This window comes from Bos taurus, chromosome 11 (genome assembly GCF_002263795.3).
Source record: "Bos taurus isolate L1 Dominette 01449 registration number 42190680 breed Hereford chromosome 11, ARS-UCD2.0, whole genome shotgun sequence".
Lineage (NCBI taxonomy): Eukaryota > Metazoa > Chordata > Mammalia > Artiodactyla > Bovidae > Bos > Bos taurus.
The window spans coordinates 86,601,835-86,619,502 of NC_037338.1; the positions used below are offsets into that span (position 1 = coordinate 86,601,835).

The window sequence follows — 17,668 nt, forward strand, 5'->3', positions numbered from 1 at the left end:
CATTTTTGCAACTTTTCTGCGGAACTTTGCAAATGCATGAATTTAATTAATGGGGCATTTGACATTATAAACTACAGGATATATATTTCCAATGTGATATAACCTGGATTTCGTTTTGCATTGTATAACTTGCTTATACTGATCCTACATTATTATTATATGTTAGATGATTATTATATGTTATATGTTAGATGATTATATGTATAAATTCTGAAGGGCATATTTGCTTTGACTTATATTAAATTTTTTTAAGTTCCTCATTTTCTTAAGAGATTTGTTGTACTTATATTCATATGTTGTGCTTATAGAATCAAGACTAGAAGGATGGCTTTCATTGCCTGTGCGAAACAACACTAAGAAATTTGGATGGGTTAAAAAGGTAATTGATACTTTTGAATCAATACTTGATTTTGAATCAATACCTTGAATACTTTTGAATCAGGGTCTTCTGTTTTACTTTTGGTTTAGCTGTAGCCATTTCACTTTTGTCATTGTAAGATATAGATAACCAGAACTTTTAGACACGTAAAACTTGTTTGTACTTTGTGATTTGGAATAATTAATTTTATATATCTTTGTTTTAAAAAAAGAAACTTTTCATCGTTAACATGTTGTTAATAATAAAACAGATTTTGGTGTTAGGAAAATAGAAGGCTGTATTGACTTTGGTGCCTTTGCTGTTTCCAGGAAGACAACTCTAGATATGACAGAAAGTCCCAGATATTTCTTTTCCTCTGTTACTATGATTATTGATATTATGTTCATATTCGAGAAGTGTCTTAGCTTTATGGCTGCTGTAACAAAATACCACAGACAGAGTAGCTTATGAACAACAGAGATTTATTTCTCATGGTTCTGGAGGCTGGAAGTCCAAGATAAGGAATCAGCCAGCATGATTGGGTTCTGGTAAAGGTCTTTTTCCAGGCTGCAGACTTCTTGCTCTATCCTCATGGTGTAAGCGGTGGGAATTTCTCTGGAATCCCCTTTATAAGGGCACTAATCCCCTTCATGAGGTCTCTAGTGTCATGGCCTAATCACCTTCCCATGACCCCACTTCCTAATATCATTACATTAGGTAATGATGTAAATTCATTAACATATGACTTTGGGAGAATATAACCATTCAAACCATAGCAATAAAGTTGCTTACGCTTTTGGATCTTAGAGCTAAATCAGCCCCAAAATTAGTTGAATTTGTCCCCAGCCCCCACCCCTGCATTTTGCTTACTTAAAATGTATACTAACAGATCTGTTCTTATTTTAAGGAAGACTTTTTTAAAGGATACATTGATAGCTTTTTAGGTATTTAACATATATTTTATATGATTTTTATTGCTAATGTAGAATTTATTTTCAAAGAAAAACAAGATATATATTAACTTAATCATTGTTTAATTACTTTCCTCCTTTTTAACAGTATGTGATTGTAAGCAGTAAGAAGATCCTTTTCTATGACAGTGAGCAAGATAAAGAACAATCTAATCCTTACATGGTTTTAGATATAGAGTAAGTATTTTTATTAGAATATTTGTTATTGTTGTTCAGTCGCTAAGTCGTGTCTGACTTTTTGCGACCCCCATGGACTGCAGCGCGCTAGGCTTCCCTGTCCTTTACCATCTCCCGGAGTTGGCTTACGCTCATGTCCGTTGAGTCGGTGATGCCATCCAACCATGAGAATATTTTGTAACTTTATCTTTTAAAGTTTAAGAAAGTAGTGTGACCTTTTGTCAAGTTAGTGTAATTTATTAGTCATATAGTACATGTATATACTCATATAGTAAATGCTACTATACTGTTGTTAGATTTTCTTATATTTGTTTCATACAGATGAAAGTTTGGCATATAAAGTTGGCTAAAATGTCTCTATTTCATGAGTTTTCAATATGTTGTTTTCTGAAACTAATTAGAAAATTTCTGACTTACTGAAAATTTCTCAAAATCTCAAGGAGTGATTGAATTTATAGAGCTCTAACATTCTAATAAGAGTCAGAGTTGTTCAGTTGCTCAGTCGTGTCCAACTCTGCAACCCCATGAGCTTCAGCATACCAGGCTTCCCTGTCCTTTGCCATTTCCCAGAGTCAGAGTAGTCAGTTTTAATTTCTGACATGAGTATAAGAAAACTGATATAATCTGATCCTTTGGTAATACTTTACTCTTTTATTAAAAATCTTTTATAGCAAGTTATTTCATGTCCGACCAGTTACACAGACAGATGTATATAGAGCAGATGCTAAAGAAATTCCAAGGATATTCCAGGTAAATGGTTTTATTTTGTGATTTATTTTGTTTTGTTCTTTTCACCTTTATACATTTTCAGCATGACATGACATAACGAATTTCTTTATTCTTGGGGCTTTTTCAGATTATCTTTCTTCACTTTTTGTCCCATTTAAAGGTGGTTTGTTCATTTGTGACTTTCATGCTTATCCTGTCGGATACATCTTAAATTCTTCTCTCCATCTTACTTGTTGAAGTCTGTAGTCTGTAGTGTATTTATATCATGTTTCTAGCCTTTATCCTTTTGTTCAAGGTTATGACTTTGTTTTAAATTTTTATTTTTAATTGGAGGATAATTATTTATAGTATTGTGATGATTTCTGCCATAATCAACATTAATCAGCCATAGGTATACATACGTCCCCTCCCTCTTGAACCTCGCTCCCCATCCCACCCCTCTCAGTCGTCACAGAGTACCGGCTTTGGGATCCCTGTGGGTTACAGCATTTTTTGAGCATGAATGTTCTATTTTGGTTTTATGCTCAGTGCTCTAGAAAGTTAAAAAAGTTGCTTGTGAAGTTAAATTATGCACCCAAGAACCCTTTTACTTCCAATTTAAGGTGAAGCCAAATTCTTCCCTTTATTTCTTCCATTTTTAAATAGTCACACCAACCATGAATCCCTTCTGGTAAAAGCTGTAGTGCTTGGTGTACTGTAGGGAAGCTGGCAGCTTATTTTCTGGGTACTTAGCAAGTTTGTTTGGAATATCTTATACATCCTTTCCTCTTTTCCTTTTTTCCTCAATTCTCCAAATACAAATCTTTTCAATTAAAACTGTATTTGCAGTTATCACTGAGTGGTCTGTTTTTGAGAATTATAGAGCCACAGTTCATCTCTTCAGGTGATTGTTTTGAAAATTCCCTCCCAAGAAAAGCTTTCTAACACTAGTCAAGTGAAGATTTATCTTTGGCTAGCCTATTGTGAAAAATGTGCTGAAACATAGGAAGATAACATGGAGAAAATAAGGAGGCGTCATTTGAACAGGATTGATTCTTTCGAGATGTGAACCACAGTGACTGGCTAGTGACTTTACTCATCTGAGCTCTTAATTACAACCTACCACCACTTGAACAACTAATGCATTTTTGTCTCATTGAATAGTTTAGACTAATTTTATTTATACTATAAGGATTATTACTACATTAAAATAGCTAACGTTTGAAGATACTCATTTTTCTTTATGGTGTTTGTAGATTCTGTATGCCAACGAAGGAGAAAGTAAGAAGGAACAAGAATTTCCAGTGGAGCCAGTGGGAGAAAAATCAAATTATATTTGCCACAAGGGACATGAATTTATTCCTACTCTGTATCATTTCCCAACCAACTGTGAGGCATGTATGAAGCCATTGTGGCACATGTTTAAACCCCCTCCTGCTTTAGAGTGCCGTCGCTGTCATATTAAATGTCATAAAGATCACATGGACAAAAAGGAGGAAATTATAGCGCCTTGCAAAGGTAAATAATAAATCACTTGCTCAATTAATATTACTTATGTTCAGATCATTTGAAACATTAAATTTTCTCATATATTTCTTTATAGTGTATTATGATATTTCATCGGCAAAGAATCTATTGTTATTGGCAAATTCTACAGAAGAGCAGCAAAAGTGGGTTAGTCGGTTAGTGAAAAAAATACCTAAAAAGCCTCCAGCTCCAGACCCTTTTGCACGGTCATCTCCTAGAACGTCAATGAAAATACAACAAAACCAGTCTATTCGACGGCCAAGTCGACAACTTGCTCCAAACAAACCAAGGTAATAAATTAAAATGTGGCAAAAATTAAAGCGTTAAAAAAATATTTTACTATTTGTGCTCAAATTACAAACTTTACTAATTACAGTTTTTCTTTGCTTGGTATTTTCACGATGTGTGGAATACCAAAAGTTTGAAACTATTTCATTGCTATTCAAACTGTTTCAAAACTATTTCATTCATTGGTTCAGCTGGATATAATAAATTTACTTACTAAATCACAAACATATATTACATTCAACCAAAAATACATAAAAGGCTCAATTTTGTCATGTGTATGTATATAGTCATAATATTTTATGATTTTATAAACACACTGACTTAATCTGTTGCTTTACCAGACAAGATGCACACCTAGACCTTTAAGTGTCGTGTATACACATTCTGTTTTTATTATTGCAAACCTCTTTAACCTCCTTTATATTAGATGACTTAGGGGGTAGGACTGAAATCTTAACTCTTAATTCAAGTATTCAGATAAAATAAGTAATATAGATCAGCTTTTAAAATGCAAATAGGAACTAATGAATATAGTGGGCATTTCTTGTAGTTGGGGTGAAGTTGGGAATATGGAGTAAGGTTAGAGATGATTATTGCACAAAAGCATTTTGATGGAGCCATTTTCATTAGCTACATTATAGTAATTTCACTACATTATAGTAATTTTTGACACAAAATCATTTCTTGATTACTAGCTAATACAGTATTTATAAATAAATACTGCTCTTCATTGAAATGAACATGACGATTTGGTTAGCTGAAGGATAAAGTACACACTTAAATCATGTATCTGATTCCAGTTTCCTTTTAAACACAGAACCTTCTATATTTGAATAGTGATGTGCATTGGCTGTAATATCAGAAATATTTTCATTCTAGCCAAACGTCATACATGAAACTTTTCTTGAAGCTAAAATCTTGAACTTTTCTTGAATTATTTCTTGAAGGAAATAATTTAGAATGGAAAAGGTAGATTGGTGTTTCATTTCAGTGAAAAGGTTGAATTTTTGTGTGAGGTATCAGTCAGTCAGTTCAGTCGCTCAGTCGTGTCCATCTCTTTGCGACCCCATGAACCACAGCACACCAGCCCTCTCTGTCCATCACAAACTCCCAGAGTTTACCCAAACTAATGTCCATTGAGTCAGTGATGCCATCTAACCATTTCATCCTCTGTCGTCCCCTTCTCCTCCTGCCCCCAATCCCTCCCAGCATCAGAGTCTTTTCAAATGAGTCAGCTCTTTGCATCAGATGGCCAAAATATTGGAGTTTCAGCTTCAACATCAGTCCTTCCAGTGAAAACCCAGGACTGATTTCCTTTAGGAGGGACTGTTTGGATCTCCTGGCAGTCCAAGGGACTCTCAAGAGTCTTCTCCAGCACCACAGTTCAAAAGCATCAATTCTTCTGCGCTCAGCTTTTCTTATAGTCCAACTCTCACATCCATACCTGACCACTGGAAAAACCATAGCCTTGACTAGATGACTTTGTTGCCAAAGTAATGTCTCTGCTTTTTCTTGTGCTGTCTAGGTTGGTCATAACTTTCCTTACAAGGAGTAAGCGTCTTTTAATTTTATGGCTGCAGTCACCATCTGCAGTGATTTTGGAGCCCTCACAAATAAAGTCTGACACTGTTTCCCCATCTATTTGCCATGAAGTAATGGGACCGGATGCCATGATCTTCCTTTTCTGAATGTTGAGCTTTAAGCCAACTTTTCACTCTCTTTCACTTTCATCAAGAGGCTCTTTAATTGTTCTTCACTTTCTGCCATAAGGGTGGTGTCATCTACATATCTGAAGTTATTGATATTTCTCCCGGCAGTCTTGATTCCAGCTTGTGCTTCCTCCAGCCCAGTATTTCTCATGATGTACTCTGCATATAAGTTAAATAAGCAGGGTGACAATATACAGCCTTGACGTACTCCTTTTCCTATTTGGAACCAGTCTGTTGTTCCATGTCCGTTCTAACTTTTGCTTCCTGACCTGCATACAGGTTTCTCAAGAGGCAGGTCAGGTGGTCTGGTATTCCCATCTCTTTCAGAATTTTCCACAATTTACTGTGATCCACACAGTCAAAGGCTTTGGCACAGTCAATAAAGCAGAAATAGATGTTTTTCTGGAACTCTCTAGCTTTTTTGATGATGTAGCAGATGTTGGCAATTTGATCTCTGGTTCCTCTGCTTTTTCTAAATCCAGCTTGAACATCTAGAAGTTCACGGCTCACGTACTGTTGAAGCACGGCTTGGAGAATTTTGAGCATTACTTTGCTAGTGTGTGAGATGAGTGCAATTGTGCGGTAGTTTGAGCATTCTTTGGCATTGCCTTTCTTTGGGATTGGAATGAAAACTGACCTTTTCTAGTCCTGAGGCCACTGCTGAGTTTTCCAAATTTGCTGGCATATTGAGTGCAGCACTTTCACAGCATCATCTTTTAGGATTTGAAATAGCTCAGCTGGAATTCCATCACCTCCACTAGCTTTGTTTGTAGTGATACTTCCTAAGGCCCACTTGACTTCACATTCCAGGATGTCTGGCTCTAGTTGAGTGATCACACCATCATGATTATCTGGGTCTTGAAGAACTTTTTTGCATAGTTCTTCTGTGTATTCTTGCCACCTCTTCTTAATATCTTTTGCTTCTATTAGGTCCCTACCATTTCTGTCCTTTATTGAGCCCATCTTTGCATGAAATGTTCCCTTGGTATCTCTAATTTTCTTGAAGAGATCTCTAGTCTTTCCTATTCTGTTGTTTTCCTGTATTTCTTTGTTTTGATCCCTGAGGAAGGCTTTCTTATCTCTCCTTGCTGTTCTTTGGAACTCTGCATTCAAATGGGTATATCTTTCCTTTTCTCCTTTGGTTTTCGCTTCTCTTCTTTTCACAGCTGTTTATATGTGAGAAAAGAGATATGGTATGGTAAAGCTAAATATTGTAGAATTAGTGATTATATGATAGTAATTGACCTGAATAAACTCAGAGAATTCAGAGACACTGAAGATCATTCCATGTACCTAGTGTAAAACATCTAAAAATTAAATTTCTATTATTAATATTGTAGAACCATTAATGCATAAATACCAAGCTATTTTAATATCTTACAATATATAGTGCTTTATGCTTCCAACATGCTTCCATATCCTATTCTCTCTTTTAACTTCCTATGTATTCTATCATTTGATCTTCAAAATACTCATGGAGTAGAATAGGTGCTTTTTTTTTTTTCCAGACTCTAGGAAGGCAGATAATTTGGTTAGATTCAGGACTATAAGAACTCAAGTTTTTTTAGTATATTTTATTCTTTTGTGCTATTTCAGAAGTTAATGATTTCACTACATATGATAACACAGTTTATGAAGCAGTTTTCAGACTGAGTGAAACATGTTTCAGTTACATAAATTTTCATGTTCACCGACTGATAATTTTCTTGCCTCCCCCACTTCAGCATTACAGTTCATTTGAAAGCACATTTACTTTAATTTTTGTTACTTTTTTTTAGTTCTGGCCCTGCCCTTCGAATCATTCTTCATTGATTTTTTAAAAATACATTTTGCATAGCAACAGTAAGTAATAGGGATTTCTATTTTCACAACTATGCATGTAGATAAAACTAATACCAAAACTGGCTGTAAAATATATAGGGATTTTTTTTGACATTTTAAAATCTAATATGCTCTTTGAAATTCTAAATGAAAAGATGGGCAAATTTATAATGTTGCATTTTATTATGCCTCTGCAACATTATTTCCATTGCTTTTAACACCTTTGCCTCCATTGCTTCATTAATTCATAAAATTGTATCTGTGTCTGTCCTTATGTGAATAACCCTGCATTTTGCATTCCATTTTGGGTGTTACATTTTAGGAGTGGCATACACAAATTGGAGGGTATACAGAAGGGAATCACTGAGGGAGTAGTGGGCCATTTGATGGTGTTACACATGTAGCAAGTGGATGAACTGTAAGTCTTCTGAGGAGGTGATCTGAAAGGATGGGAGATCGTAAATAACAGTAAAGACTTAAAGGATTTTTCCTTGGAAGAACCAAGCAGAGAGGCACATTCTAAATTAGCAGGGAAAGCTATCAAGCAATCAGATATGCAAAATTGAAAGAATGGGCTTGCTCTAGCATGGCGAGTGCCCTGTCACCACAGGTGTGCGCCTGGTTTAGATGACTGGCTGGCAGAACTGGGAGGGAACAGTGCTCTTCCGTCTGTCCTGTGTATGCAGTGTGATGTCGAGTAGCATGGCTCGAGAGGGGAGTCAAGCCTTGGACCAGATGATCTTTAATACCTGCTAATTTATAACGTATTCTTATAGACAAATGGGTAGAGCTTTAAAGCACTATCCAAGAAAATGTAGGAACAGAATATCTGGTTTGTATTAACAGTGATTTAATATGTAGCTCTTCATTTGTGCTCATTTAATATTAGCAGTCTAGCTTTCAGTTCAGTTCAGTCGCTCAGCCATGTCTGACTCTTTGCGACCCATGAACTGCAGTACGCCAGGCCTCCCTGTCCATCACCAACTCCTGGAGTCTAGCTTTAGTTGAACCAGTTAATTCACATGGTATCTTTCTTAAAACAAATGTTTGGCTTCATTAGACATCATCACATATGTACATTCCTAAACACACTAAAACATAGCACCCATAAATATTCATCTAGTCTTTTTTTTTTTTTAAGTTTACCTTTGTTAACAACTGCATCATTGCATTTTTTTCCTTTGGCTTCTGTCATGTTCTTGTTCTGAGTCTCCTTTTACATCTCTTTGCAGCGCTTCCCTTTTTCTGTAGTTCTGAAGTGCTTGAAGTAATGTGTGTTAGCTACTATTATTATTTATAATAACATTTCTGAGAGCATATTATATTATGCCAGGCTCTCTTCTGAGAACTTTAACTGTACTAACTTATTCATCCTCATAACCACCCTGGGATTTAGTGGTTCTGTTTTACAGATGAGGAGACTAAGACACCGAAATGTTGTGTGCCCAGTGTCACACAGCTCACGAGCACCAGGGCCATGAGTTTAGATCCAGATAAGCTAGTTCCAGATCCTGTGTGTTCGGCTGTTTCACACTTCTCTGCCTCATGGTGATTCAAGGAGACTTGAATTAATTGGCAGTCTATAAAACATAATGTGTAGAATGCTATTCTAGAAGAAAGTTATTTTTCTTTAATTTGAATTAAAATACTATGCTAGAAAAGTAAGAAATGGGTGACTAAAATGCTCACTTTTGATGAAGACAGTTTGGAGAGATCCTCATTTGTTCCAGTGCAAGACACAAAATGTTGGTCCCTGCTGAGGGCTTTTCTCTTCAATTTTCTATAAAGATTTTTTTTTAAGCCATGCAGAAAAATATAAAGCAGAAATACAACAAATACTTGTTTTAGAAAATAAAGCATTACCAGTACAGTTAAAACTTAAGGGTAGTGGAAGCTAATATTTTATCATTATTTCATCTTTATTCTTTTCCAGTTTTAAATATTAGAACATTATTAGACTAGTTGGAAAAGATAATAAAGTTATATACAACTTGATGTATCAAAATTAAATTCATAAATGAAATAGAAGAAAATAAGGGAATATGTATCTGATCTTGGATTCAAAAGGAACTTCCTAAGAATAAAAGCAAAGAAAGTAGAAGATTGACTAACCAAAAATTAAAGACTTGTAGATTTTAAAAATGCCACACATTTTACAACACACATGAGAAAGATGGGTTAGTGTGTTTATGCATGGAGTTCTTATATAAGTCAAAAGGAGATTGACTTTTCCCAATGTAAAAATTAGGAACATATAGGTATTACCATAAGTATGAAGAAGTTATCAACCTGATTATTAAGCAAAGAAATTAAAACTATATTGTAAAGCTGTTCTCACCTGCCAAAATGATAAAGATTAAGAAACTTGGTAAGATGTAAAGAAATGGACCCACTTATATGCTGCCAGTAGAACTCAAAACTCAGTGCACCTCCTCTGCAGCAGTCTTTGGCGATAAGTTTCATAGGCCTGAAGTGTATAGCCATTGATCATTTAACATGTTGTTTATTATGGAGGTATGAACAAGAGTTTTGGGAGAACAAAGGAAATCGTGGAGAATTCTGCCATTAAACCATCAAGAAAAGTGTCAAAGATGGAGGACTAGTAATTTGCCAGGCAAAGAAGTAAGAGAAAAGAAAGTTTTAGGCAAAATATTATATGCAGAGGCACTGGTTGTCAGGGTTATATGTGTGTTTGCACCGTTGTATGGGGTTACGGTGGGGAGAGGGTCAGAATAGGAAGGGGAAGAAGGTAACACTGGAGAGAAAGCTCTGGGCCAGATTGAAAAGGACTGAGTTCATCACTATGCTAGAGGAGTCTTGATTTTGTTCTAATAGGAGGCTTTCAACAAGAGATTATTAGTATGTTTTGACTTAATGAGATCCTGAACTAAAATACTGACAGTAAAAATGGAGAGAAGAAATCAAGTTAAAGACAGATTTTTTTTAAGTTGATATGACAAGAATAAGATGACTGACTGGGAGCGATTGAGGCAGAGGTTTTAAGGGAAGTCTCATCATGCGTTCCCTGGGCCTCCCTGGTGGCTCAGCTGGAAAGAATCTGCCTGCAATGCTGGAGACCTGGGTTCGATCCCTGGGTTCGATCCCTGGGTTGGGAATATACCCTGGAGAAGGGAAAGGCTACCCACTCTAGTATTCTGACCTGGAGAATTCCATGGACTGTGTAGTCCATGGGTCGCAAACAGTCAAACACGAGTGAGCAACTTTTGCTTTCACTCATCATGCATTACACTGATAGCCTAGTGATGAGACTTTTAAAATCTGAAGATTGTGACCTGGGCACACACTTCACACATTCTTCAGAGGTTTTGGAAGGATATGAGATGCATATTTTTCATAAAAGTATGCTAAAACAGGGACTTGGATACATAGGAAGAACTGATCTCAGTCTCCCAAGTAGTAGAGTTGAAACCATAGCTATACATGTAAGGCTAAATAAATGAGTATGTACTTGGCTGTGCTATGTTTTAAGGGAATAAATAATTATATCTGAGTTTGTGTACTTATATTTTGTATTTAGTGCATATTGAAGCAGAGTAATTTTAGTTGATTTGTTTACTTTTAAATTAGGGTAATAATCATCCATCAACCTACCCTGTCAGTGATTCTCAAAGTCAACCAGCTGTATCAGAATTCATCTCAAAATTCATCTTAAAAATGCAAATACTTCCCACCCACCTTACCCCAATTTAATTATAACAGAATCTCTTGAGATGAAGCCTGGAAATGTACATTATACATAGCATTGGGTAAATCATATACACTAAAGTTTAAGAACCAATTGCATAGTAACCATAGATGAGTTTTGGGGACCAGGTGAGTTCCTTGGCACAAATGTATTCATGGGTGTCACAGTTAACTTATGTTTTTAAAAGTAAAAATGATTGCAATATTAGGTAATTGCATTGAATTGGAAAGGAAAGATACCCCAGTTCTAAGTCTTAATTTATTTGGCCAAGATAAGTTGCTAATGCTTCTTATCTACCTTTGATTTTTCCCTTATCTGTAGTTTTATGGAAGGCTTAACCTTTGGTGACCCATTGAACAAGTAGGGTCCTGCAGGAATTGAGAAAGCTACATTCTTAGAATTAATCGTCTTTCATACTAGGGTTTATGGTACAACTCTGGGAAAATGTGAGCTGACAATCCGGGCACTTCTGTGAAGGGAACATTGACACATGTTGAGCTTTCATAATTCTTAAATGGGGCATTAGGGTGGCTACATTTTTATGTCGGCCCAGTGGAAAGAAGATTGTGTCTTACTCCTGAATATTATCTGTGTCCTCTGTTCTGTGATGGTTTGGAAGGTATACCTGGTCAACATGATTATGTGTATTTGCATATAAAGAGAAAGACTTCTCTGAGTGCTTCCATCTCAATTTTAATCATGTTGTTATCAGTGAAGGGAGAGTTAAAATGTTTACAGCGTAACGTGTGATTTTTCGATCATAGGATATTAAGTTGTTGTTTCTAAAGAGTGTTAGAGTATAAACTTGCAAACCTCCTATTGCAGATTGCTTGATTTGGCATTTAAAGACTGGGATTGGTCATTTGATGATGTTGATGGTGGTGATGAGGATGACGATGTTTTTGATTTCTGAAGAAGTTAAATGGGGTAAATCAAAAAATGAGAAATGAGTTGTTTTAGTTTTTCCAAGTAGTGCATGTGGTTTGCACTTTGGGTTTTCATTCTTTTTTTACCAGTTTGAAATTTTATTGAGTTGTTTTGGATAGTATATATTTGAAAAATAGTCTTCAGACAAGTTTCTAACTGAAATTTCTATGTTAAGTATGAAAGCAAAATGCTATGTTCAGATTCCTTATTGGCTATATATTTTCAATACAGTTGGAATTATAATTTTTTATCTTAGGAATGAAACATGTAGAAATAACAAATGGAGCTAATTCTGATACTTTCTGTTCATTCCAAATAAGTCATATGCAGACAAGTAAAATTTACAGTGTTTTCAAGTTCTTACAGCTGTATTAGTTTGTGAACATAGCATGGGATTCCTTCTCCCTCCATCCCTCTCTTCTTGCCCTCTCTTTCCCTTTTTCTAACTTGCAAGAATTGAAACCATAAAAACTTTGATAAATGCTGTGAACTGGCTGTTTCTGATTTTGCTTTTTTTGTGTGATGTGAAATGTTTACTTTTTGAAAATTTAATGTTACTTTTGCTGAAGAATGCTAATGGTATGCTGTGAAAGCATCTTATGCTTTTAGAAAATGTCATTTGGTTAATAGAGGCTAACAGAAATTTGAATGAAAACTGAACCTCATGAGTTAAACCTTTTATATAGAATGAATGTAAAAGAAATAATGTCTATCTTAACCTAAGTAACATGTTGCAAAGTACATACTTAAATCACAAATTATTTGGATCTGTTTATAACCAGGATTTACAGAGTATTTTTTACATATATTTTCTACAACAGTGTGTTTGTTCCCACTTCATAGATTTTTTAAATGTGGCATAGGGTGAAACAGCCAAGTAGAGCCTGCTCCTTTGGTCCACTCTTCTTTCACCCACACGAGGAAGCTAACAGTTAAACCTCAAATCAGACAGGTTCACTTGAGTTATTCATTGACATACCATCTCACCTTAATAGCCAGTTAACCATATTAAAACTTGTGTGTCATGTTTGTGGGCAATATGAAAAAATACAAGGAAGAATATAATTGCATGTACCTTCAAATAAGAAAAGTAAGAGTAAATATGCTATATGCATGATTTAGATGTTAAAAGTATAGTAGCTGGAAGACTGTAGAGTTTGATGTAAATGGAATGCCTTTTCAAAGAACTGATCACAATCTCTTAAATTATTTCACTGTATCAACTGACTTTATTTTCCTTTTCTTTCCAGCTAACTGCCTTCTGTGAATGCAGTCATTATTTAAGGTGATCATATTCTTCTAGTTGAAACAAGACTGAAATATGATGGCCCAAAATTTATTAAAAAGTTATATTTTCCTGAGAGACTAATACACATATATATTCCCTCTATTCCTGCAATATAAATTCTAAATCTTGAATAGGTTTTCTGGGCTCCTTTGGAGCAACAAGTTGAACCAACAGTGATTGGTTAATAGAATAAGAATATCATGTGCAACTCTTCCAGACTTATTCCATAAAGCTCTCCTAGCATCACTCACACTACATTGCATAAAGGATTTAGAAGAGTTACAGAAATCATCTTTTCAGCTTCAACAGAGAGATTTCACCAGCACATTTGCCAGAAGAATCTGGGAATGGATTCCACTACAGTGATAGAGACTGCGTCTTTAAGAAGTGACCATTGTAGTGTGTGTGTGAACACACACACACACATACACACACACACACACACACACATAGTACTGTAATACTGCAAGAGGGTTTTTTAACTTCCCACTTTATTTTTTTATAAACATTAATCAGATATCATTACTTACTGCAGTTGTAACTATGCACTTGTATAAAGCCATAATGTTGGAGTTTATATCACTCATTGTGTGTACCTGCTGGAAGCTGCATGTTCATGTTTAAGCAGTTATTGTAACAAGAAGTTTGAAGTTAATTATATCAGTTTCTTAATGCTTTGTAATAGGCAATTTTACCCATTTTGAATGCCTTAATTTAATTTTTTTCAAGATATCCACCCTTTCCTGTATTTAAAACAAAAAAAAAAAAGTATTTGCCAGCTCTTAGGATGCAAATTTGCTTTGCAGAAGAAAATTAGTGCACTATTTTTACACATAGTAGTTATCATTGTCGGCCTATTTTGATTGTATAACAGAATTTTGTTTAAGTATTGGTGATAGAAACAGTAATGGGTAGGATTGGAACTAATATATCTTTTATGTATATCTATTTCTCATCTGACCTCTTTTACAGACCTCAGTATTAGTGTGTGACTATGAAACATTTTCTTTGCTTTAATTTGCTGGTTACCCTAGGTGTGTTTTTATTTCTGATAAAGCATTTGTGACTTTTTATATTTTCACATTCAAGATTCAAAAAATTGTCTCAAATACAAAGAAAACTAAGACATACTGTAGATATATTTTAAGTATTTAAGTGTGATCCCGTAAACACATGACTGTGTATGGCAGCATTTCATTATTGTGGCTGGGAAGCAGTTGCCTCAAAGGCACTTAATTTTTATTTTTTTAAATGCTATTCAAGTTACATACAGTTTATGCAGGACTATTCCTGCTTTATTTCTCATTATCCCAGAAAAGTATATGTTTTATACTGCTACAGTGTACATCAGTGGTGAGAATCAAGTAAGGAAAAATTCTGTGGTCTTCTGTCATCCTCTCTGTGGATATTCATGTGCACAGAGTTTGGCATGATACTGACATACATCATCCAATATTTCTATGAAGGAAGTAGACATTTTTCATTGATTCCTTCTGGGGTCAATGTTGAGGTGTTTAAAGAGTTAGATCCCCAATTATAGATACTATTGTGGAAATTGAAGAGTGGCCTTTGGCTGCTGATGTACTGAAACTGAATCTTGTTCTTACATTGTCCAGGCTGCACTCTTCCATGCTGTCTGTGCTAAAACTAGATATGCATGCCATTTCCCTTGCAGGTATGTTCTGGTTCGGGGGCACAGCTCTTTTTTTTTTTAAGTAAGATTAAAAAATGAAAAATATATAAAATTTATATAGAATAAATATTTCCATTCATTAGACTTGTTAAAAGGAGACTGAATTAATATTTTATATAGAGATTTTGTTACACTATGGGAGGTTCTATCATATTATTCTGAATTGGAGAGTATATATATATATTTTTAATAAACTTTATTAAGGTGAAATAATTTGAAGTTTACACATGAGTAATTGAAATATTTGAGTAAAAATGGCAAAAGTTTAAATTTTGAATGCTGTATATATATTAGAGAATATGGAGAATCATGGTGTGATGCAACTATAAAAGGAAAATTAATGTGAAGTTTTTTGGGGGGCAAAGAGATCCTAAGGGGCAAAAAAAAATCTCTCCATGAAGATTCTTTACATTATATGGTTTGACATAAGGATTTATAAGGTCATTTGTCCAGCCAGTGGAAATGTGCTTAATAAAAAATTCTGACCTTGGGTAAGAATTTGCTTTATACCCTGTTGCTGGTTTCATGTACATACATGAGTGCATGCCCCCATCCAAATGTTTTCTTCCCAACACTCATTAAATATGACATTGACTTGGTCTAACAACCTGCTTTTGTGCCAGTTTCTTTTTCTTGAGGCTCCAAAACCTCCAAGATAAAGTTAAGACCAAAAGTTGCTTGTTTCCTCACACCTGATTTCTCCTAGAGCCACAAATACCTCCTTTTGAGAACTAAGAAGTAGTGAATACTGGGATTTTCTTAGTTGGGTTGTTTTTTGTTTTTGTTTTTTTTTACTTTTGTGGGAATACTGAGGCAAAGCAGAAGGAAAACTGGTGCCAGGGTTACTGCTGAGGATGACTGTCTAGTGCATGTTGAAAAGTATTAATTAAAAAAAATGCTACCTAGAAGCAAACTTAAAAAAAAAAAAAAACCTAAGTTTAAAATGCTCTGGAGCTAACTAAAGGATAAGTATACCAATAAATCTAAAATAAAGATGAGTTATTTTTAAGATTAACCTGTGCTAGAGTTACACCATTCTGGTTGTGAAGGCTCTCCTTTATCCCAGTTTATCTGTAGATGCTCAAGAAAAAATACTCTAGGTTGCCAAACCACAATTTGAGAAGTTATGCTGCTGCTGTTAATCTATTACAGGATTTGGGTGGTAAAATAGAGAAGCTGGACACTAGATTACCTTATGGAAACATGCTTTAAATAACATGTTTTAAAAACCCAATGAGAGCAAGTCACTTCTGAGTTTCTTGATCTCTGTTGACACTGCTCCTGACTCACCTCTCCTCCCCTGGAATAAGACATCAGTTTCCCTGTATTGTGAAGATACCATAGTTGGTTTGTAAAGCACTTTGAAGAATAAGCACTGTGTGACAGTGCTAGATATTATGTTTGGGGGGTTCTCTCCTTGATTCCCTTCCCCATAATAATGAGTTTTGTTTGGGGTTGTAATAAGTTATGAATTGCATGGTTTAGATAATCATAAATATTTGATCAGCTGTCCCCTTGAACAAAAATCGTGGCGCTTCCCCCCCCCCCCGTTTTTTTTAAATTCTGTTGCATCTTTGTAGTATTGTAATTGTATTTTATGCCTGCTTTTTATATTAAAAATTAAATAAAAGAAATTAAGACATAAGCATTTTCCTACTTTTCCTGTGAAATACTCGTGCAACCTTCTAAAATTAACCCCCCAAAATTACCTTCCCTTAAAAGAGGGGTATAGCAAAGAAATCTTAATTGAGGTTACACACTTGGGGATGTTCAGCCCCTATCGCTTAATCCATGGAGAAATACAAAATCAAATTTCAACTAGGAGTTTGTATCTAACATCAGTATTTTAAGGAACATGCAAAATTGAGAATCTCATTTGAGTGTCAAGGATAAGGAAAAGAAGCAGTCTATTTTGGTAGAATAGTGTGCTGACAAGTAGTTTTCTAGAAAGAACTTTTTGGTAATCAGTGGGGTCTTTTCTAGGATACCTTGCTGGCTATCTGATCTGGGACAGATTATTCAGTATGGGCTTCAGTATTTTCATCTGTAAAATGGAGACTGTTTACCTACAGGATTCTTGTGGGATTAATGATGTGTACAGAATATTTGGGGTGGCTCTAATGCATGTTCCTTTCCCTTCCAAAGGGGAAAAATTGAGAACCCTCCACCTACGATACTATATTTTCTCTAAGGAGTTGCTTTAAGCATTGATAAAGTATATCTAAATAAAATATTTGTTGGACTAAAAAAATCACACAGTTTATACTACTTGGCAGATGATAACTGCATATGAGAAAAGATTTACTTGGACTTTTTAAAAAATGTTAACTATAATTTTTAAAACTATAGAATGAATGACTTGTTTTTTTATTTTTAGATGCCGTGTTTCTCTTCCTGTTGGTCCCAAGCAGTAGTTCTAAAAGGATTAGTCTATATTTTTAAAACTGCACCTTACCTAACTTAAAGCTAATCACATTAAAACAATTCTGTTTTAA

At 35.0% G+C, this 17,668-nt stretch overlaps 1 protein-coding gene across 3 annotated transcripts in view; it reads left to right on the forward strand.

Moving 5' to 3' along the window:
- The window catches only part of ROCK2 (Rho associated coiled-coil containing protein kinase 2), a 128,572-nt gene extending 112,792 nt beyond the window's left edge, over window positions 1-15,780 (forward strand). For 2 of the 3 annotated variants that reach the window (XM_059891020.1, XM_059891021.1), the window contains 7 exons: window positions 309-379; window positions 1,418-1,506; window positions 2,178-2,256; window positions 3,471-3,732; window positions 3,818-4,031; window positions 12,091-12,192; window positions 13,443-15,780. In XM_059891020.1, the coding sequence (XP_059747003.1) occupies window positions 309-379; window positions 1,418-1,506; window positions 2,178-2,256; window positions 3,471-3,732; window positions 3,818-4,031; window positions 12,091-12,178 (803 nt within the window). In that variant the 3' untranslated portion in view covers window positions 12,179-12,192; window positions 13,443-15,780. 3 annotated transcript variants of the gene reach the window in all.
- The last annotated feature ends 1,888 nt before the right edge of the window (window positions 15,781-17,668 follow it).